The sequence below is a fragment of the Tupaia chinensis genome, unplaced genomic scaffold (genome assembly GCF_000334495.1).
Source record: "Tupaia chinensis unplaced genomic scaffold, TupChi_1.0 Scaffold000270_2, whole genome shotgun sequence".
NCBI lineage: Eukaryota > Metazoa > Chordata > Mammalia > Scandentia > Tupaiidae > Tupaia > Tupaia belangeri.
In genome coordinates this window covers 3,665,182-3,680,962 of record NW_006159751.1, presented here as the reverse complement: position 1 = coordinate 3,680,962, position 15,781 = coordinate 3,665,182, and the positions used below count along the sequence as shown (strand labels likewise).

General features: G+C 38.9%; 1 protein-coding gene and 1 pseudogene across 6 annotated transcripts in view; both read right to left on the bottom strand.

Annotated features, from left to right (window-relative positions):
• MAGI3 (membrane associated guanylate kinase, WW and PDZ domain containing 3) overlaps positions 1 to 15,781 on the bottom strand; it is a 302,211-nt gene that overhangs the window by 102,814 nt on the left and 183,616 nt on the right. For all 6 annotated transcript variants that reach the window (XM_014588240.2, XM_014588239.2, XM_006149615.3 and 3 more), the window contains exons 5-6: positions 14,032 to 14,206; positions 10,331 to 10,410 (exon numbers count right to left, since the gene is read on the bottom strand). In XM_014588240.2, coding sequence (XP_014443726.1) covers positions 10,331 to 10,410; positions 14,032 to 14,206 — 255 coding nt within the window. The remainder of the gene's footprint in view (positions 1 to 10,330; positions 10,411 to 14,031; positions 14,207 to 15,781) is intronic.
• Positions 4,273 to 7,047, bottom strand: LOC102468439 (coiled-coil domain-containing protein 127-like; annotated as a pseudogene).

Below are 15,781 nucleotides of genomic sequence, written 5' to 3'. Positions count from 1 at the left end.
CTGTAGTAAACACTATTCCATTTTCTGTTTATATGGGGTTGCTTTCCTAGTTTCCATATATGAATGAGAACATGTAATTTTTCTCTTTCTATACCTGAGTTATTTTACTTAACATGTCTTCTTGGCTTGTCCATGTTGCCTCAAATGACACAATATAACTCTTTTAAAGGGCTGAGTAGTATTCCGTTGTGTGTGTATATGTGTGTGTTTACTTTAACCATTTGTCTTTTGAAGGATATTTAGGTTGGTCCCATACCTTGGGAACTGTGAACAGTGCTGCAAAAAAGCATTGCAGTGCAGGTTGTCTCTCTGGTGTACTGATTTCCTTTCCTTTGGGTAGATGCCTCGTAAAGAGATTGCTGGATCATATGGCAGTTCTAATGCACATTCCTGTCAAGGTGTAAGAGTTTTCTTTTCACTATATCCTTACCATCATTTTTATCCCCCTCTTTTTAGTAATAGGTATATAGGGACCAGCAGATGGCAGAATGGTTACATTGCTGGACTCCTGTGTAGCTGATCACGGTTTAAGTCACGTACCTGGTGACTTAAAACTCACGCCGGGTGCGTGTGCGTGAGTACCCAAAATCCCAAGCGGAGAATGTTGGTGAAAGGATTGTGGCATGGTCATTCCCCCCTGGGGGGGTGATTTCTCACTTTCTATGTCCCTCTCTCTCCAGTGAGTGCACGTGCCTGATAGCAAAAGTCTCTCTCTCTCTCTCTCTCAAAAAAAAAAAAAAAAGGTATTCAACTGGGGTGAGATGATATCTCATTGTGGTTTTGCATTTCCCTGATGATTAGTGATGCTGAACGATTTTTTCACATATTTGTTTATTACTTGTATATCTTCTTTTGTAAAATGTCTATTTAGATTATTTGCCCACTTTTAAATTTTATTAGTTATTTTTTGCTGTTGAGTTCCTTATATATTTTGCTTATTGATCCCTTGTCAGGTGAACAGTTTACAAATATTTTCTCCCATAATATAGTTTGTCACTTTACTCTGTTTAGTGTTTCCTTTGCTATAAAGGAGATTTTTAGTTTGATATAATCCTACTTACCTATTTTTGCTTTTGATGCCTATTTTTTTGTTATTGTTGCCTATGTCTTATCCAAAAACTCTTTGCCTAGACCAATGTATTGAAATTCTTTCACTATATTTTCCCCTAGTAGTTTCATAGTTTGGGAGTTTATGTTTAAATTTTTAGTTCATTTCTTAGATGATTTTTTTTAATACAGTGAGATATAAGAGTCTAATTTCATTCTTCTGCATATGCATATCCTATTTTCCCACACCATTTATGTTCTTGGCACCTGTGTCAAAATCAGTTGGTTGCATATATGTGGATTTACTTCTGGGTTTGCTATTTTATCTCACCAGTGTTAAGTGCTTGTTTTTCCCTTTTTAAAAGCTTATTTATTTATTTCTTCCATAATTGAGAAAGAGAGAGAGAGATGGAAGAGACAGAAACCCAACAGAGTCTTGTTCCTGTGATTTACCTCACTTCAGCCAGCCCTGGATCAGGGGCATGTGTGTACCTAGCATACTCGCAGATGTAAACCTGGAACTTTCCCATGTGAGTTAACCTCACACAGTATCATATTTTACTGCTGTGCCATCATCTGGACCCTATGGGTTGGTTTTTAGGCCAGTATCAATTTGTTTTGGCTACTGTAGCCTTGTAACATATTTCGAAGTCAGGTAGTGTGATGTCTCCAACTTCATTCTTTTTACTGAGTATTATTTTGGCTAGTCAGGGTCTTTTGTGTTTCCAAACAAATTTTATGATGTTTTTTCCTATTTCTGTGAAGAAATCCATTGATATTTTGATAAGTATTGCACTGAATCTGTAAACTGCATTACATCCTATAGACATTTTAACAACTTGACTCTCCAATCCATGAACATGGGATTTCTTTCCACTTTTGTGTGTGTGTTCCTCTACTTCTTTAAGCAATGTTTTATAGTTTTCATTTTAAAGATTTTTTTTAGAGGTTTTTGCTATAGGGCGTGTGCACTCACCAGACAGACAGAGAAATAGAAAGCGAGAAATCACACCCTGGGGGGGGGCGGGGCCCTGCCACAACCCCTTCTCCTCTATTCTCCTCTTGGGATCTTGGGCACACATGCACATGTGCTTGGCATGAGTTTAAGCCACTGGGTCCAGGACTCGAACCACAGTTGACTACATGGGAGTACAGTGACATAGTCATTACGCTAACTGCTGGTCCCTCATTTTACCTTCTTACACTATTCCTAGGTTTTTGTAATTGTTGTAGCTATTGTAAATGGATGATCTTCTTTTCAGTTTAATATTGGTGCATAAAAACACTGATTTTTTGTACACTGACTTTATGTCCTAAAACTTAACTGAAAATATTAGTTCTAGGAGTATTTTGTGGAGTCTTAATGTTTTTTTTTTTTTCTACAGATAAGATCATGTTTTTCTGCAAACATGCACAATTTGACTTCCTCCTTTTCGTACACTTTCTTTCTCTTTCCTATTTGCTCTGGGTAAGACTTTGAGTACTATGTTACGAGTGGTGAAAATGAACATCCTTGTCTTGTTCCACTTCTTAGAGGAAAAGTTTTCAACTTTTCTCTGATCAGTATATTGCTAGTTGTGAGTCTGCACATAACAGCAGTTATTATAGTGATGCATGTGCCTTTATTTCTAATTTATTGACTTTTTCATGACAGTATACTGTATTTTATCAAGTGCTTTTTCTGTGTTTGCTGGGATGATCACATTGTTTTTGTCCCATATTCTACTGATATGATTTATTGATTTGTGTAGGTTGAGTCACTCTTAGATCCCTAGGGTAAATCTCACTTGGTCATGGTGTATACTCTTTTTGACATGCTGTTGCATCTGGCTTGCTAGCATTTTGTTGATTTTTTAATTTAAGACCATTAAGGATATTGGACTGTAGTCTTTTTTGGTTGTGTCTTTGGTTTTGGTACGAGGATAATACTGGCTTCATAAAATAAGTTTGATAAGATCCCATCTAGTTCAATTATTTTGGAATAGCTTTAAAAAGATTTAGTGTTAATTATTATTTTTTTCTTTTTTTGTAAGAGAGATTTTTGCTATAGGACACATGCACTCATCAGAGAGACAGAAAGCAAGAAATCACTCCCTGGGGGAATGGCCATGTTGCGATCCTTTCTGCCCCATTCTCCTCTCGGGAATTTGGGCATGCCCACACATATGCCCAGCATCTTAAGCCACCATGTCCAGGACTCGAACTACAGTCGACCATGTGGGAATCCAGCAATGTAACCATTAAGCCATCTGCTGGTCCCATTTCTTTAAAAGTTTTATAGAATTCAGCAGTGAAGTCATTGATCCTGGACTTTGCTTTGTTGGAGACTTTTTATTACTAATCAATCTCATTACTTGTTATTGATCTGTTCAGGTTTTCTGTTTCTCCTTGGTTCAGTTTTGGTAAGTGGTACATGTCCAGGAATTTATCTATTTCCTCTGTGTTTTCCAATTTGTTGATGTATAGTTGTTCATAACAGTCTTTACTGATCTTTCGTATTTCTGTGGAATCATTTGTAATGCCTCCTTTGTTTGTTTCTAATTTTGTTTATTTGGTTCTTTGTTTTTCTTGGTTTAGCTAATGGTTTGTCAATTTCGTTTTAGAAAACCAACATTTTTTTTTTCTTGAGGAAAAAACTATTTAAGTAGAGATAAAAATGAAAAAATTACTTATGGTGAAAAACAATGTTATATTTGACTTCTTAAAAAACAACTTTTGGGGATCAGCAGTTGGTGTAATGGCTATGTCGCTGGACTCCCATGTAGCTGACTGCAGTTTAAGTCCCAGACCTGGTGGCTTGAACTCATGCCAGGCGTGTGTGCATGCGCGCCCAAGATCCCGACAGGAGAATGGAGGAGAAGGGACTGCAGCACGGCCAACCCTCTAGGGCGTGATTTTTTGCTTTCTATCTCTCTGTCTCTCTCTGTCTTTCTGGCGAGCGCACATGCCCTATAGCAAAAACCTCTCAAAAAACTCGCCAAAAAACAAAAAGAAAAAACAACTTTAAGGGCCAGCAGGTGGCATGTTGGTTAAGTGTGCTGGACTTCCGCCTGGCCAACTGTAGTTCAAGTCCTGGACCTAGTAGGTTGTTCTCTCTCTTTCTCTCTGGACAAAACTAAAAAATGATGATAATAAATAAATAACTTTTTAAAAAGTTACAGGGAACTTTTTAAACAAACAAACAAACAAACAAACAAGCATTCTTCTTTATTGCTGCAAAGCATCCAGGAGACCCAGTGTCTCCTGAGACCTTGCTCTACTTTTGCTCACAGAGGTTGGCAGGGCTGAGAATGCTGCTAAGAGGTGCTGGGCCACACACTGAAGGGTGAAACAGAGGGATGACTGGAAAGCCCAGTGCCACCAGGACAGGCTGGTCCTGAATCACGGAAAGAAGTTTTATCTCATTCTTGACTCAATTTTCTATTATGGCTTTCTCTACTCTCTTAAATTTTTTCACTTGGACAATTAGCAACCAATATTTGAGATAAATCCACATGAGTTTCCCATTTGGGCATTTGTTGGTATTCCAGTCATCACCACAATATATATCATGTTTAAAGACGTTAGTTAAACCAGCTATCACCTCTAGGTCAGCAGTAACTGGTTGAATGGATGTCCGCACCAGCAAGCTCTTCTCTCTTTCCAGTCACGTGTTGTGAGGAAGAATCAGGCTGGAGTATATATCTTGTCTTTCATGAAAGCATCTTCAAATTCTTTCAGCTAAAGCCTGGCTTTCCTCTGCCAATCTTCTTCTTCAGGCAGCTCTGATACACACCTCTCAAAGGTCACATCTGTCTTTTATTTGCATTATCTTAGCCTACTCCAGAAGCTTCTTTTCTTCTACCAACTTGTGCCACTGAGAAATAAGGGCTTCTCAATAACTAGTTATTCTGTTTTGTGCATTTCCAATTTTGAAAGACAAGTAAGCAATGGAATGCTAATTTTCTGAAATCATGGCATTCTGAGATTGTGGGTTCAAGATCCCACTAGAAAGCTGTGGCTCTCTGATGGTATGCTTTTCGCTCTTTTAAAATTTCTTTTGGGATGGCCTAGTCCAAATCCAATGAAAAACTGCCGGTCCTTTTCCCTTTTTCTTGGTCTAGCTAGCTAATGGTCTGTCAATTTTATCTTTTTATTGAACGAACCAACTTATCATTTTGTTCACCTTTTGTTTTGCTTTCTTTTGTCTTAATTTTATTCATTTCTGCTGTAATATTTATTCTTTCTTTCCTCTAATTTTGATTTAGCTCTTCATTTTATATTTTCTTGAGCTGCATTAGCAGATCATTTACTTGAAATTGTTCTTTTTTTGTTTTTAAATGTAGGATCCTACTGCTATAATTTTCCCTCTCAGTACTGCTTTTGCTGTATCCCATAGTTTTGGTATACTGTATTTTCATTTTAATTTGTTTCAAGAAATTTGAAGGGGCAGGCATGTGACATGGTGGTTAAGGTGCTGGACTCCCACGGGGCTGAGTGCAGTTTGAGTCCCAGACCTGGTGTCTTGCTTTCTCATTTTCCCCTTCTCTCTCTCTCTGGCCAAATTAAAAATGATAAAAACAAATGAAACTGAATAAATAATTCTATAAAAAAATAAGTAAATCTGAAAATTTCCTTCTTAATGTCTTCATTGACCTAGTGGTCAGGAATATACTGTCTAGTTTCCAAGTATTTGTGTAATTTCCAAGGTTCTTCTAGTTACTGATTTTTAATTTTATTTGATCCTGGTTAGAAAAGATAATTAATATGATTTTTTTTCTCCCAAATTTTTGGAGAATTCCTTCGTGGCCTTAAATATGGTCTCCTCTGGAGTGTGCCATGTGCTGAGAAGAATGTATATTTTGCAGCTCTTGAGTGAAATGTAACACATCGTTGTTGCCTTTTCTGTCTAGATGATCTGTCCAATGCAAAAAATGGAGCACTAAAGTCTTCAACTATTACTCTATTAATCTATATCTTTTAGATCTAGTAATTTTGCTTTATATTTGGGTGTTCCAGCATTGGATACATAATACATTTACAATTATTGTTATCTTCTTGCTGGATTGATCTCTTTGTCATTATGAAATGTCCTTTCTTTTTACAGTTCTTGAGATAACGGGAAGATGTGAATGGTAAAGTTATCTGATCTGATGGTTATGAACGGTATCTCATGGTAGTGATAACTAATGATAAGCACATCTTTTATTATTGATTATTCTTTTATCTTCTTTTGTGAACTGCTCAAGTCTTTTGGCAACTTTCTTTTTTTTTTTTTTCTTAGACATTTCTGCTATAGGGCATGTGCACTCACCAGAGAGAGAGAAACAGAAAGACAGAAAGTAAAAAATCATTCCCTGGGGTTGATGGCCATGCCACAGTCCCTTCACTTCCATCCTGCTCTCAGGATTTTGGGCATGCAAGCACACATGCCTGGCCTGAGTTTTAAGTGGTCGAGTCTGGGACTCAAACCACAGTCAGCTATGTGGGAGTCCAGCAACCTAACTTTTATGCCATCTGCTGCCCCTCTTTCGGCAATTTTTAAAAATTTTTTTGGAGAGGTTTTTGCTATAGGGCGCGTGCGCTCGCCAGACAGAGAGAGACAGAGAGACAAAAAGCGAGAAATCACCCCCCAGAGGGGATGGCCACGCCGCAATCCCTTCTCCTCCATTCTCCTCTCGGGATCTTGGGCACACACGCACACGTGCCTGGCGTGAGTTTAAGCCACCAGGTCCGGGACTCGAACCATGGTTGACTATGTGGGAGTCCAGCGACATAGCCATTATGCTAACTGCTGGTTCCTCTTTCGGCAATTTTAAAAAACAATCTTTATCAAGGTATACTTAACATACTATAAAATGAATCCATTTTAAATAATTCATTTAATCCTGTAACTTTTTCATCAAATTATTTGATTCAGTGATTTTTAGTAATTTTCTGAGTTGTGTAACAATTACCACGATCCAGTTTTAGAATGTTTCCCTCACCTTGGTAAGGGTCCTTGTGCTGTTTACAGTTCATCTCTATTGTCGTTTGCAGCCCCAGGTAACCACTAATTGCTTTCTGCTTCCATAGATTTACCTATTCTGAACATTTTGTATAAATGGAATTATATGATATTTAGTCTTTTGTGTCTAGCTCCTTTCACTTAGCGTAATGTTTTTGAGGTACCTACGTATTGTAGTATGTACAGTATTTTGTTCCTTTTTATTGCTATAGTCCATCAGAGAGTTATACCACATTTTCTTTATCCATTCACTAGTTAGTGGACATTTGAGTTGTTTCCACTTTTTGGCTACTATGAGTACTGTTGCTATGAATAACTGCATGCAAATATTTGTATGGACATGTTTTCATTCCTCTTGGGGAGAATCTAGAACTGGAATTGTGAGGTCATATCTTAAATTTATATTTAACCTTTTAAGAAACTGCACAACTGTTTTCTAGAGTGGCTGCACCGTTTTACATTCTTACCAGTGATGTATAAGGGTTAGTTTTTCTCTATCTATGCCAGCATTACTTATTTTCTTTTATGATAGCCATTTGAATGGGTGCAAAATGTAGCTCATTGAGGTTTTAATTGGGAGTCTAATGGTTTAACTCTGAAGTCTAATGGTTTTATGTATATTTTCATGTGCTTATTGGCCAGTTGTACATCTTGGTCCATTTTTTAAAATATTTATTTTATTTTATTTATTCATTCATTTATTTTAATTTGACCAGAGAGAGACACACAGAAAGAGAGAGAGACAGAGGGAAAGCGAGACCCAAGCCACCAGGTCCGAGATTCGAACTGTGGTTGGCCATGTGGGAGTGTCCAGCACCTTAACCACCACACCACCTGCTGGTCCCCCATCTTTGTACATTTTTAAATTAGGTCATTTATCTCACAAATATTGAGTTCATAAGTAGGTCTTTGTATTTATAATTCCTTAGTCAGACTTATAGTACAAGTCTGTGACTTTGCCCATTTCCTTTCAGTTTTTTAAAGAGGTTTTTGTTTCAGGGTGCACGTGCTTGCCCTAGAGAGAGACAGAGACAGTTAGAAGAAAAATGAGAAATCACCCCTGAGGAGGGATGGCCATGCCACAATCTGTTCTCCTCCATTCTCCTCTCAGGACCTTGGGCACGTACACACATTCACCCAGTGTGATTTTCAAGCCACTTGGTCTGGAACTCGAACTGCAGTAGGCCATGTGGGACTTCAGTGACATAACCGCTATGCCATCTGCTGGCCTCGATTTATTTTCTCCCTCTCCTTTTTAAAAAGAATTATTTTATTTAACCGTATTTATCATTACATTATTATTACATTTAATTTCGTACAAGGTGTGCACACTCACCAGAGAGAGAGAAATAGCAAGAGAGAGAAAGGCGCGGAGTGCCCTCCTGCAGGCATCGTGAGGGCCAGCCAGGTCCTCACCGAGACAAGAACCCCTCCAGTGTCACCGCACACACAGCGGCAAGTCGTTTCTGAGACAGACCTGGGGCCTCGCTGCAACTTGGCTGTGACGAGGTGACCCTGGGGACGGCCGGTGGCATTTGCTCACCTGCAGCCCCTGAGCAGTCCGCCCAGGAGAGCAGCTGCCATGCTGAGGGGCACTCGGCCCTCAGCCTCACCAGCTGGTTACACGTCAGCAGGTACTTTGCAAGGCGCGTGGCTCCCACTGAGAAAGGCCCCTCGTGTGGGCACGGGATGGTTCTGGTGCCGACCCACTTCTCTGAGCCCCGCCTTCATTGCTCATGTGCAGTCACAGCCTCGTTAAACAGGGGGGCCAGCAGGTGACATGGTGGTTCACTGCTGGCCCTGGCGGCTGCTCACTCCTCCTCTCTGTGCCTCTCTGAGAAGCACGCGTGCCCTATAGCAGATTTTAAAATGTAATGAATGGGACCAGCGGATGGCGTAATGGTTACGTTGCTGGACTCCCATGTAGTCGACCGCGGTTCGCGTCCTGGACGCAGCAGCTTAAAGGAGAAGGGATCGCGGTGTGGCCATCCCCCTTAGGGGGTGATTTCTGGCTTCCCAATGAGTGCACGTTCCCTATAGCAAAAAAATCTCCCAACAATAATAACAATATAATAAAATAAATAATTTTAAAATTATTTTTCTTGTCAATTTTTGTTGGCTAAAACTTATTGCACAGAGGACGTGTTTTTTTTTTTTTTTTTTTTAAATTTATGGACTTTTTAAAAAAAATTATTATTCATTCATTTTAATTTGACCAGAGTGAGAGACCAGGGGTGGGGGTGGGGGAGAAAGCAAGCCACCAAGTCCAGGACTCGAACCCTGGTCGGCCATATGGGAGTGTCCAGTGCCTTAACTACCACACCACCTGCTGGTCCCATGCCTAGTGTGTTTTTAAAGCCACTAGGTATGGGCCTTGAACCATACAGTTAGCCTTATAAGACCTAGCCACCAGGTCATAGGATGACCCAACGTTTTGTAGTTTTTGTCATTAAGGGTATGCACATTTTGTTGTTGTTGTTGAGGTTTTTTTTTGCTATAGAGCATGTGAGCTCGCCAGAAAGACAGAGAGAGAGGCAGAAAGCGAGAAATCACCCCCCGGGGGGATGGCCACACAGCAATCCCTTCTCCTTCATTCTCCTCTCAGGATCTTGGGCTTGCACACACATGCGCCTGGCATGAGTTTAAGCCACTGTGTTTGGGACTCGAACTGCGGTCGACTACATGGGAGTTCAGCGACATAGTCATTATGCTAACTGCTGGTCCTGGTATTTACTTTTTTTATGCCCTTGTAAATGAAATTTTAAACAGTTCTCTTTCCCAATTGTTCATTTGTAGAAAAGCTTTTTGTCTTTTTTTTTTTTTTTTTAAATTTTCTAGACGGTATGCAATAGCCAGAGAGAGACACAGAGAGAGGGACAGGGAGAAAGCACCCTTAATGGAGAAAAGTCATGCCACAATCCCTTCTTCTCCATTTCTCCCTTCTTTCAAGATAAAGCTGCTTCACGTTTGGGAAGGTGCCTAATTTAAGGAATGTTTATTTAGAATTTAAAAGGTTGTCTTTAGAACATAGGTCCAAGGAAGGGCACATTTAATTTTTTTATTAAGATTTGTTTTTAAGGATGAAATGTGTAATCCTTAAAAAGAGGGAAGTGAAATCTCATAAAATTAGATGTAATGACATAATTACTGTAGTCAGTTGATTATGATATCCACCCACCGCTTAAGTGCTTATGCACAGTATGGTTTGTTTAGGGTTTTGGAAAACTCGTTATCTAAGCAAGAAGCAAGAAAGGGTTAAGAGACCAAGCATGGTATTATATATTTGTGAATCTCTACCTCCATCTTCACAGTCTTCAGGGGCTTTGGCTTTTTTACAAAGACGAGGATCCAACCAGGTGGTTGTCTTGGTATTGTGGCTGTGGAATAAAGATTTCAATTAGAAACAGTAAAGTAAAGAGAGAAGACAGCATTACACAAGAAAAGATTACAAGCGACCGAAAGGTATCTGGGGTTGGAACATTTGTCTCCTGCAGGTTCCATTTGTCTACTTCAGGTTCAAAACCGTATTGTGCTCAATCTGTTACTTCAAAACTGCCATAAAGGAAAGGTATGCTCGAGGCAATAATCTGAGTGGAGACTTTAAAGAAGGGGTAAAATGCCAACTACAGAATAACAGATACTCATTTAAGCAGTTTCAAAAGGTGGGCATAGCCATACACTGAGCATCATCTGGCTGCAAACACTGCATTGAAAACCTTGTTTGCTTGCTGGCTCAATTCTTTCTTCCCGCCCTTCAAAAAAAAAAAAAAAAACTCTCTTTCCTGAGTGTCTCTGATGTGCACTGTACTGAGGTTGGGAATATAAGAAGCAATCTAAACAGAGCCTCTGCGCTCACAGGGGCTCTTTAAAATGAAATAGAATAAAACAAGGTTTTAAAGTGGTTGCAACATGCAAGTCCTGCAAGGTGCAAGTCAGCACAATGGGTACAGTTACACTCTATTGCAAAAAGCTAAGTCTTCATCAAAACAGACTATACAGGACAGAAGTAGAACGAAAAGATCCCGACCCTGCCCTTTTTTACGTAATAGGCCAAAGATGCTTCTGAGAGCCGTGTCTGCTCCATTTCATTACAGCTCACGGTCAGTCAGCTTCAGACCAGATCACCATGCAATAGACACCAGTGCTGAAAACGAAACTATCACATTGCCGTGTAGACAGTGTTAGTTTAAGTCTCTAAATACAAGGATATTAAAGAAAAAGTCATGGAAGAAAAATAGATATAGTAAAGCCAAAAAAGGGGGGGGGGCACATGAGGTTATTATGGAAGTACCGTGAGAACGATGTACGTTAACTTTCATTAGCGTCTTTAACATGAGATAGACGCACTAATCTCTCCCCTGACCACTCTCAGGAGATGAAACCAATGCTTTCCAGGAATCAATCTTAGATCTACCTGCTATACCTTTTCTAACTCTAGAGCTATTTACAGAACTACGCAACCATTACCAGGTATGATACTAGTTGGGAGACCATGGTAAGAACACTTTTTTAAAAATGCTGAATAATGAGTAATCTGTGCAGGACAAACATATTGTTTCAAGAAAGTCTGTGTGACTCATCCTGCCAGAGAGAATCTTCCCAAACTACTGGACCGTCGGAAAAGTTATGACATGCTTTTCTGTTTTTTATGCAAAAATGCATCGTGACTTTTCCGATGACCCAATAAAACCAGTAAATTTATTTTAGCAAAATGAAAGGGCCCAGGGCTCAAAGAGGCACAGGGGCATGTAGTTTGTTAAGTGGGGGGAAACAAACAAATGTTCATAGGGCTTATTCTCAAATGGAGTAACTAGACTATAAATCTATATTAATACCTTTTTTCTTACAGTTCCATGTTTTAGCAGCAGCAATAAAGATCAATCATATTGGCTATAGTAAACAAAATCGCTTTATTTAGCAGCAAATATTCAAATGTACTCTGATTATTTACCATTTATCAAACACATGGTTTGCAAATATTTCTCCTAGTCTATAGGTGTCTTTATACTCAGTTGATTATTTTCTTTGCTGAGCAATTTTTAAGTCTAATGCAGTTCCATTTGTCTATTTTTGCTTTTGTTGCCTATGCTTTTAGTATCAATATTCAAGTCCTTGCCAAACTCAGTGTCATGAATCTTGCCTCCTATACTTTCTTCTAAGAGTTTTACAGTTCCAGGTATTACATTTAAGTCTTTAATCCATCTAAGTACTATTTAAGTATAGAGATAATTTCTTTTACAAGTACGTCCCCCATAATTTACTAACTTATCTCTGTTAGAGTGAAGTTCTGCCAGATTCAGTGTCTCATTATCTATTTCTAAAAATATTTCATCCACTTCTAGTGATCCTACACCTTATTTCAAAAGGCAGTATGAGTCAAAAGTTTAAATTATAGGTGAAAACCCCCTTAAGTTGTACAAACAGAAAGTATATCTGGTTGTGTCTATTTTGTACCATCCTGGCCACTGTTTATGTAAACATACAACATAGTCAGCAGCATATACATATGGTAAAAAGAACAGCACATACACAAAATATTAGCGTTTCAAATGTTAGACTCCTATGTAATACAGCAAGATGCTCACTCTATGGGAAGGCTGTGAAATTGGGAGCATTTGAGGAAACAGATTCAAGCTGCCCACTCCTGATTCATTTCTGTATATGTCTTTGAGGGTAGTACTCGGCTCTCAATATTTTAACTATTATTCATTATATTCTGTAACTTCACTACATAAATATTTTACTTTGAGCAAACAACTTTAATGATGAGAATTGCAGCTATAGGGACCAGCAGTTAGCATAATGGTTATGTCTCTGGACTCCCATGTAGTCAACCGCGATTTGAGTCCCGGACCTGGTGGCTTAAACTCACTCTGGGCGCGTGTGCGTGCGTGCCCAAGATCCCGAGAGGAGAATGGAGGAGAAGGGATTGTGGCGTGGCCATCCCTCCCGGGGGGGGATTTCTTGCTTTCTGTCTCTCTGTCTCTCTCTGTCTTTCTGGCGAGTGCATGCTCCCTATTGCTAAAAACCTCTCCAAAAAAAGAAAAAAAAAATTACAGCTATATAAGAATACAAAAATTCTTTATAATAAAACTTCTAATTTTAGAAGTGAGAACAATGTAAGTTATCTTTCGTTAGGTATCTTTAATATGAGATAGACTCACTAATCTCTCCCCTGACCACTCTCAGGAGATGAAACCAATGCTTTTAGGGAATCAATCCTAGATCTAACTGCTATACCTTTTCTAACTCCAGAGCTATTTATAGAACTACGCAGCTATTACCTAGTATAATACTAGTTGGGAGACCACGGTAAGAACAGTTTTTTAAAAATGCTGAATAATGAGTAATCTGTATAGGACAAACAGATTGTTTCTAGGAAGTCTGTGTGACTCATCTTGTCAGAGAGAATCTCCCCAAACTATTGGGTCTACTACTTCTAATATTATTCTTTCTTCAAACAACATATAATTTTAGGTTGATTTAGTACATGTGGTATTCAATATCTCTATAAATATTATTTAGTAGTGCTTTCACATAAAAATAGGTTTTTTGGGGTTTTTTTGTAAACTTACATTGCATGAATTATTCTGAGGATCAGTGATATTTTTCTCCTGTATTATTTAACTATGCTATTTGAAAACATCAAATCTAAACTCTAGGACTGAAAATATTTAGCTCAGATCATAATACGCTCCTTCATGAAAATTCTTGAAATGATCACTAAGTTGGAAAGTCTACTTAAAAGTTAAGAAACAATAAAAAAGCAAAGAACAACATTCTTTATTCTTTAGATTTTCCATCATTAGTCATGAACCTGTTTTTAATTCTTCTGCTTTTATAAAGCCAAAGGTCACACTGATTTTTCCCTTCATCCAAATCAAACAAAAATGAAATAAAGTTTTATGAAATAGGTACATGTACATATAGTATAAAACAACGCTCAGACAATCCTCACAGTGACAGACACAGCAGAGAAGATACAGACATTTGCTTACTCAATGAAGTAGATCATCCCCGTGTCGGTGTAGGCCATTTCCCAGTTTTTGGGCAGTGGTTCCAGATTCTCATCTCTCATCATGTAATTCCTAAAGTCCACGGAGCTACTTGTTTGGTTGTAACTTGGAACAGTCTTCATCCAGTCAGATGACTCAGAATGCCTCTCTCTGTTTTCTGCCATGTTCAAAACAGAATAGCACGAAAAATAGGTATAGTTACCTCGTCTTCAAACAACCCTCTTCATTTCTAGTAAAATGCCAAATAGATACATACTGCAATTGTCCTGGTCTGTTATGTCTACATTGTGCGGTAAATTTTGAAAGAACAAATAAACATACTCGATTTTTTTCATTTATTATTTTACGTTAATCCTGGACAGCATCTCTGATGCTAGTCTGGGAAAGAAGCAAAAACAACACTAGAATCAATTCAGTATAAATCCTAGTAGTAGGTAAAGGAGTACTTTAGGCTGTCAGGAAATTCATGATGTATTTTTTTCTATGTAAAGATGCGTCATGACTTTCCCGACAACCCAACATATAGTCTTTTTCTGTGCCAGGCTCTATTTTAAGCTCTTTACACATGAGGGATCCTCCAAAAGCTCATGGAAAATACACACTATAGAAAAACTACGCATAGATTTCTTTCTTTTTTTTTTTTTGTACGAAACTAACTTGTACTTTGTTTGTTTGCTATAGGCCTGTAGGCACATGTGCTCACTGGAGAGAGAGAAAGAAAGAGAAAGAGAGTGAGAGAGAAAGTGAAAAATCACCCTCTAGGGGGGATGGCCATGCAATCCCTTCTCTACTTTCCTCTCAGGATTTTGGGCATACAAGCACACATGCCTGGCATGTTTTTTTTAAGCCAGTGGGTCCAGGATTTGAACTACAGTTGGCCATGTTTGTTTCAGTCACCTTAATCACCATACTACCAGTTGGCTCACAAATTTATACTTTAATATCTTTTTAAATTTTAAAAATTTTTTTTGCTTATTTCAGAGTAACAGAGTAAGAGAGTGAGAGAGAGAAAGAGAGAAAGCAAGTCGCCAAGTCCAGGATTCAAGCCACGGTTGGTCATGTGGAAGTCCAGTGCCCTTAACCACCACGCCACCTGCCAGCCCCTTTAATATCATTTTTCAACAAACTTTTTGAAGCTACCCTCATAAATTAACTCAATCTTCACAGTAACCCTGTGAGATCTATTATTACTATATTTATTTATCTTGTCCATTGAGAAAACTAAGGCAAAGAGAAGTTAATTTGGTCAAGGTTACCTAGCCAGCAAACAGTAAAACCAGGACTTGAATCTGAGTGGTCCATGCTCTGAAATGCTATACTAGACTGCCTCATATACACTTAACACAGCCCATTAAAACTTCCTGTTGTTAGGGAACCAGCAGTTAGCGTAATGGCTATGTCGCTGGACTCCCATGTAGTCGACCGCGGTTCGTGTCCCGGACCCGGTGGCTTAAAACTCACACCGGGCGCGTGTGCGTGCGTGCCCAAGATCCCGAGAGGAGAATGGAGGAGAAGGGATTGCGGCGTGACCATCCCCCCTGGGGGGTGATTTCTCGCTTTCTGTCTCTATGTCTCTCTCTGTCTGTCTGGCGAGCGCACGCGCCCTACAGTGAAAATCTCTCCAAAAAAAAAAAAAAAAAGAAAACTTCCTGTTGTTAAATATAATTCTGCTCGGTAATATTAAAATCTTTTTAGAGTCCCAAGCCCATAATGTAGGTAAGAATACTAACAT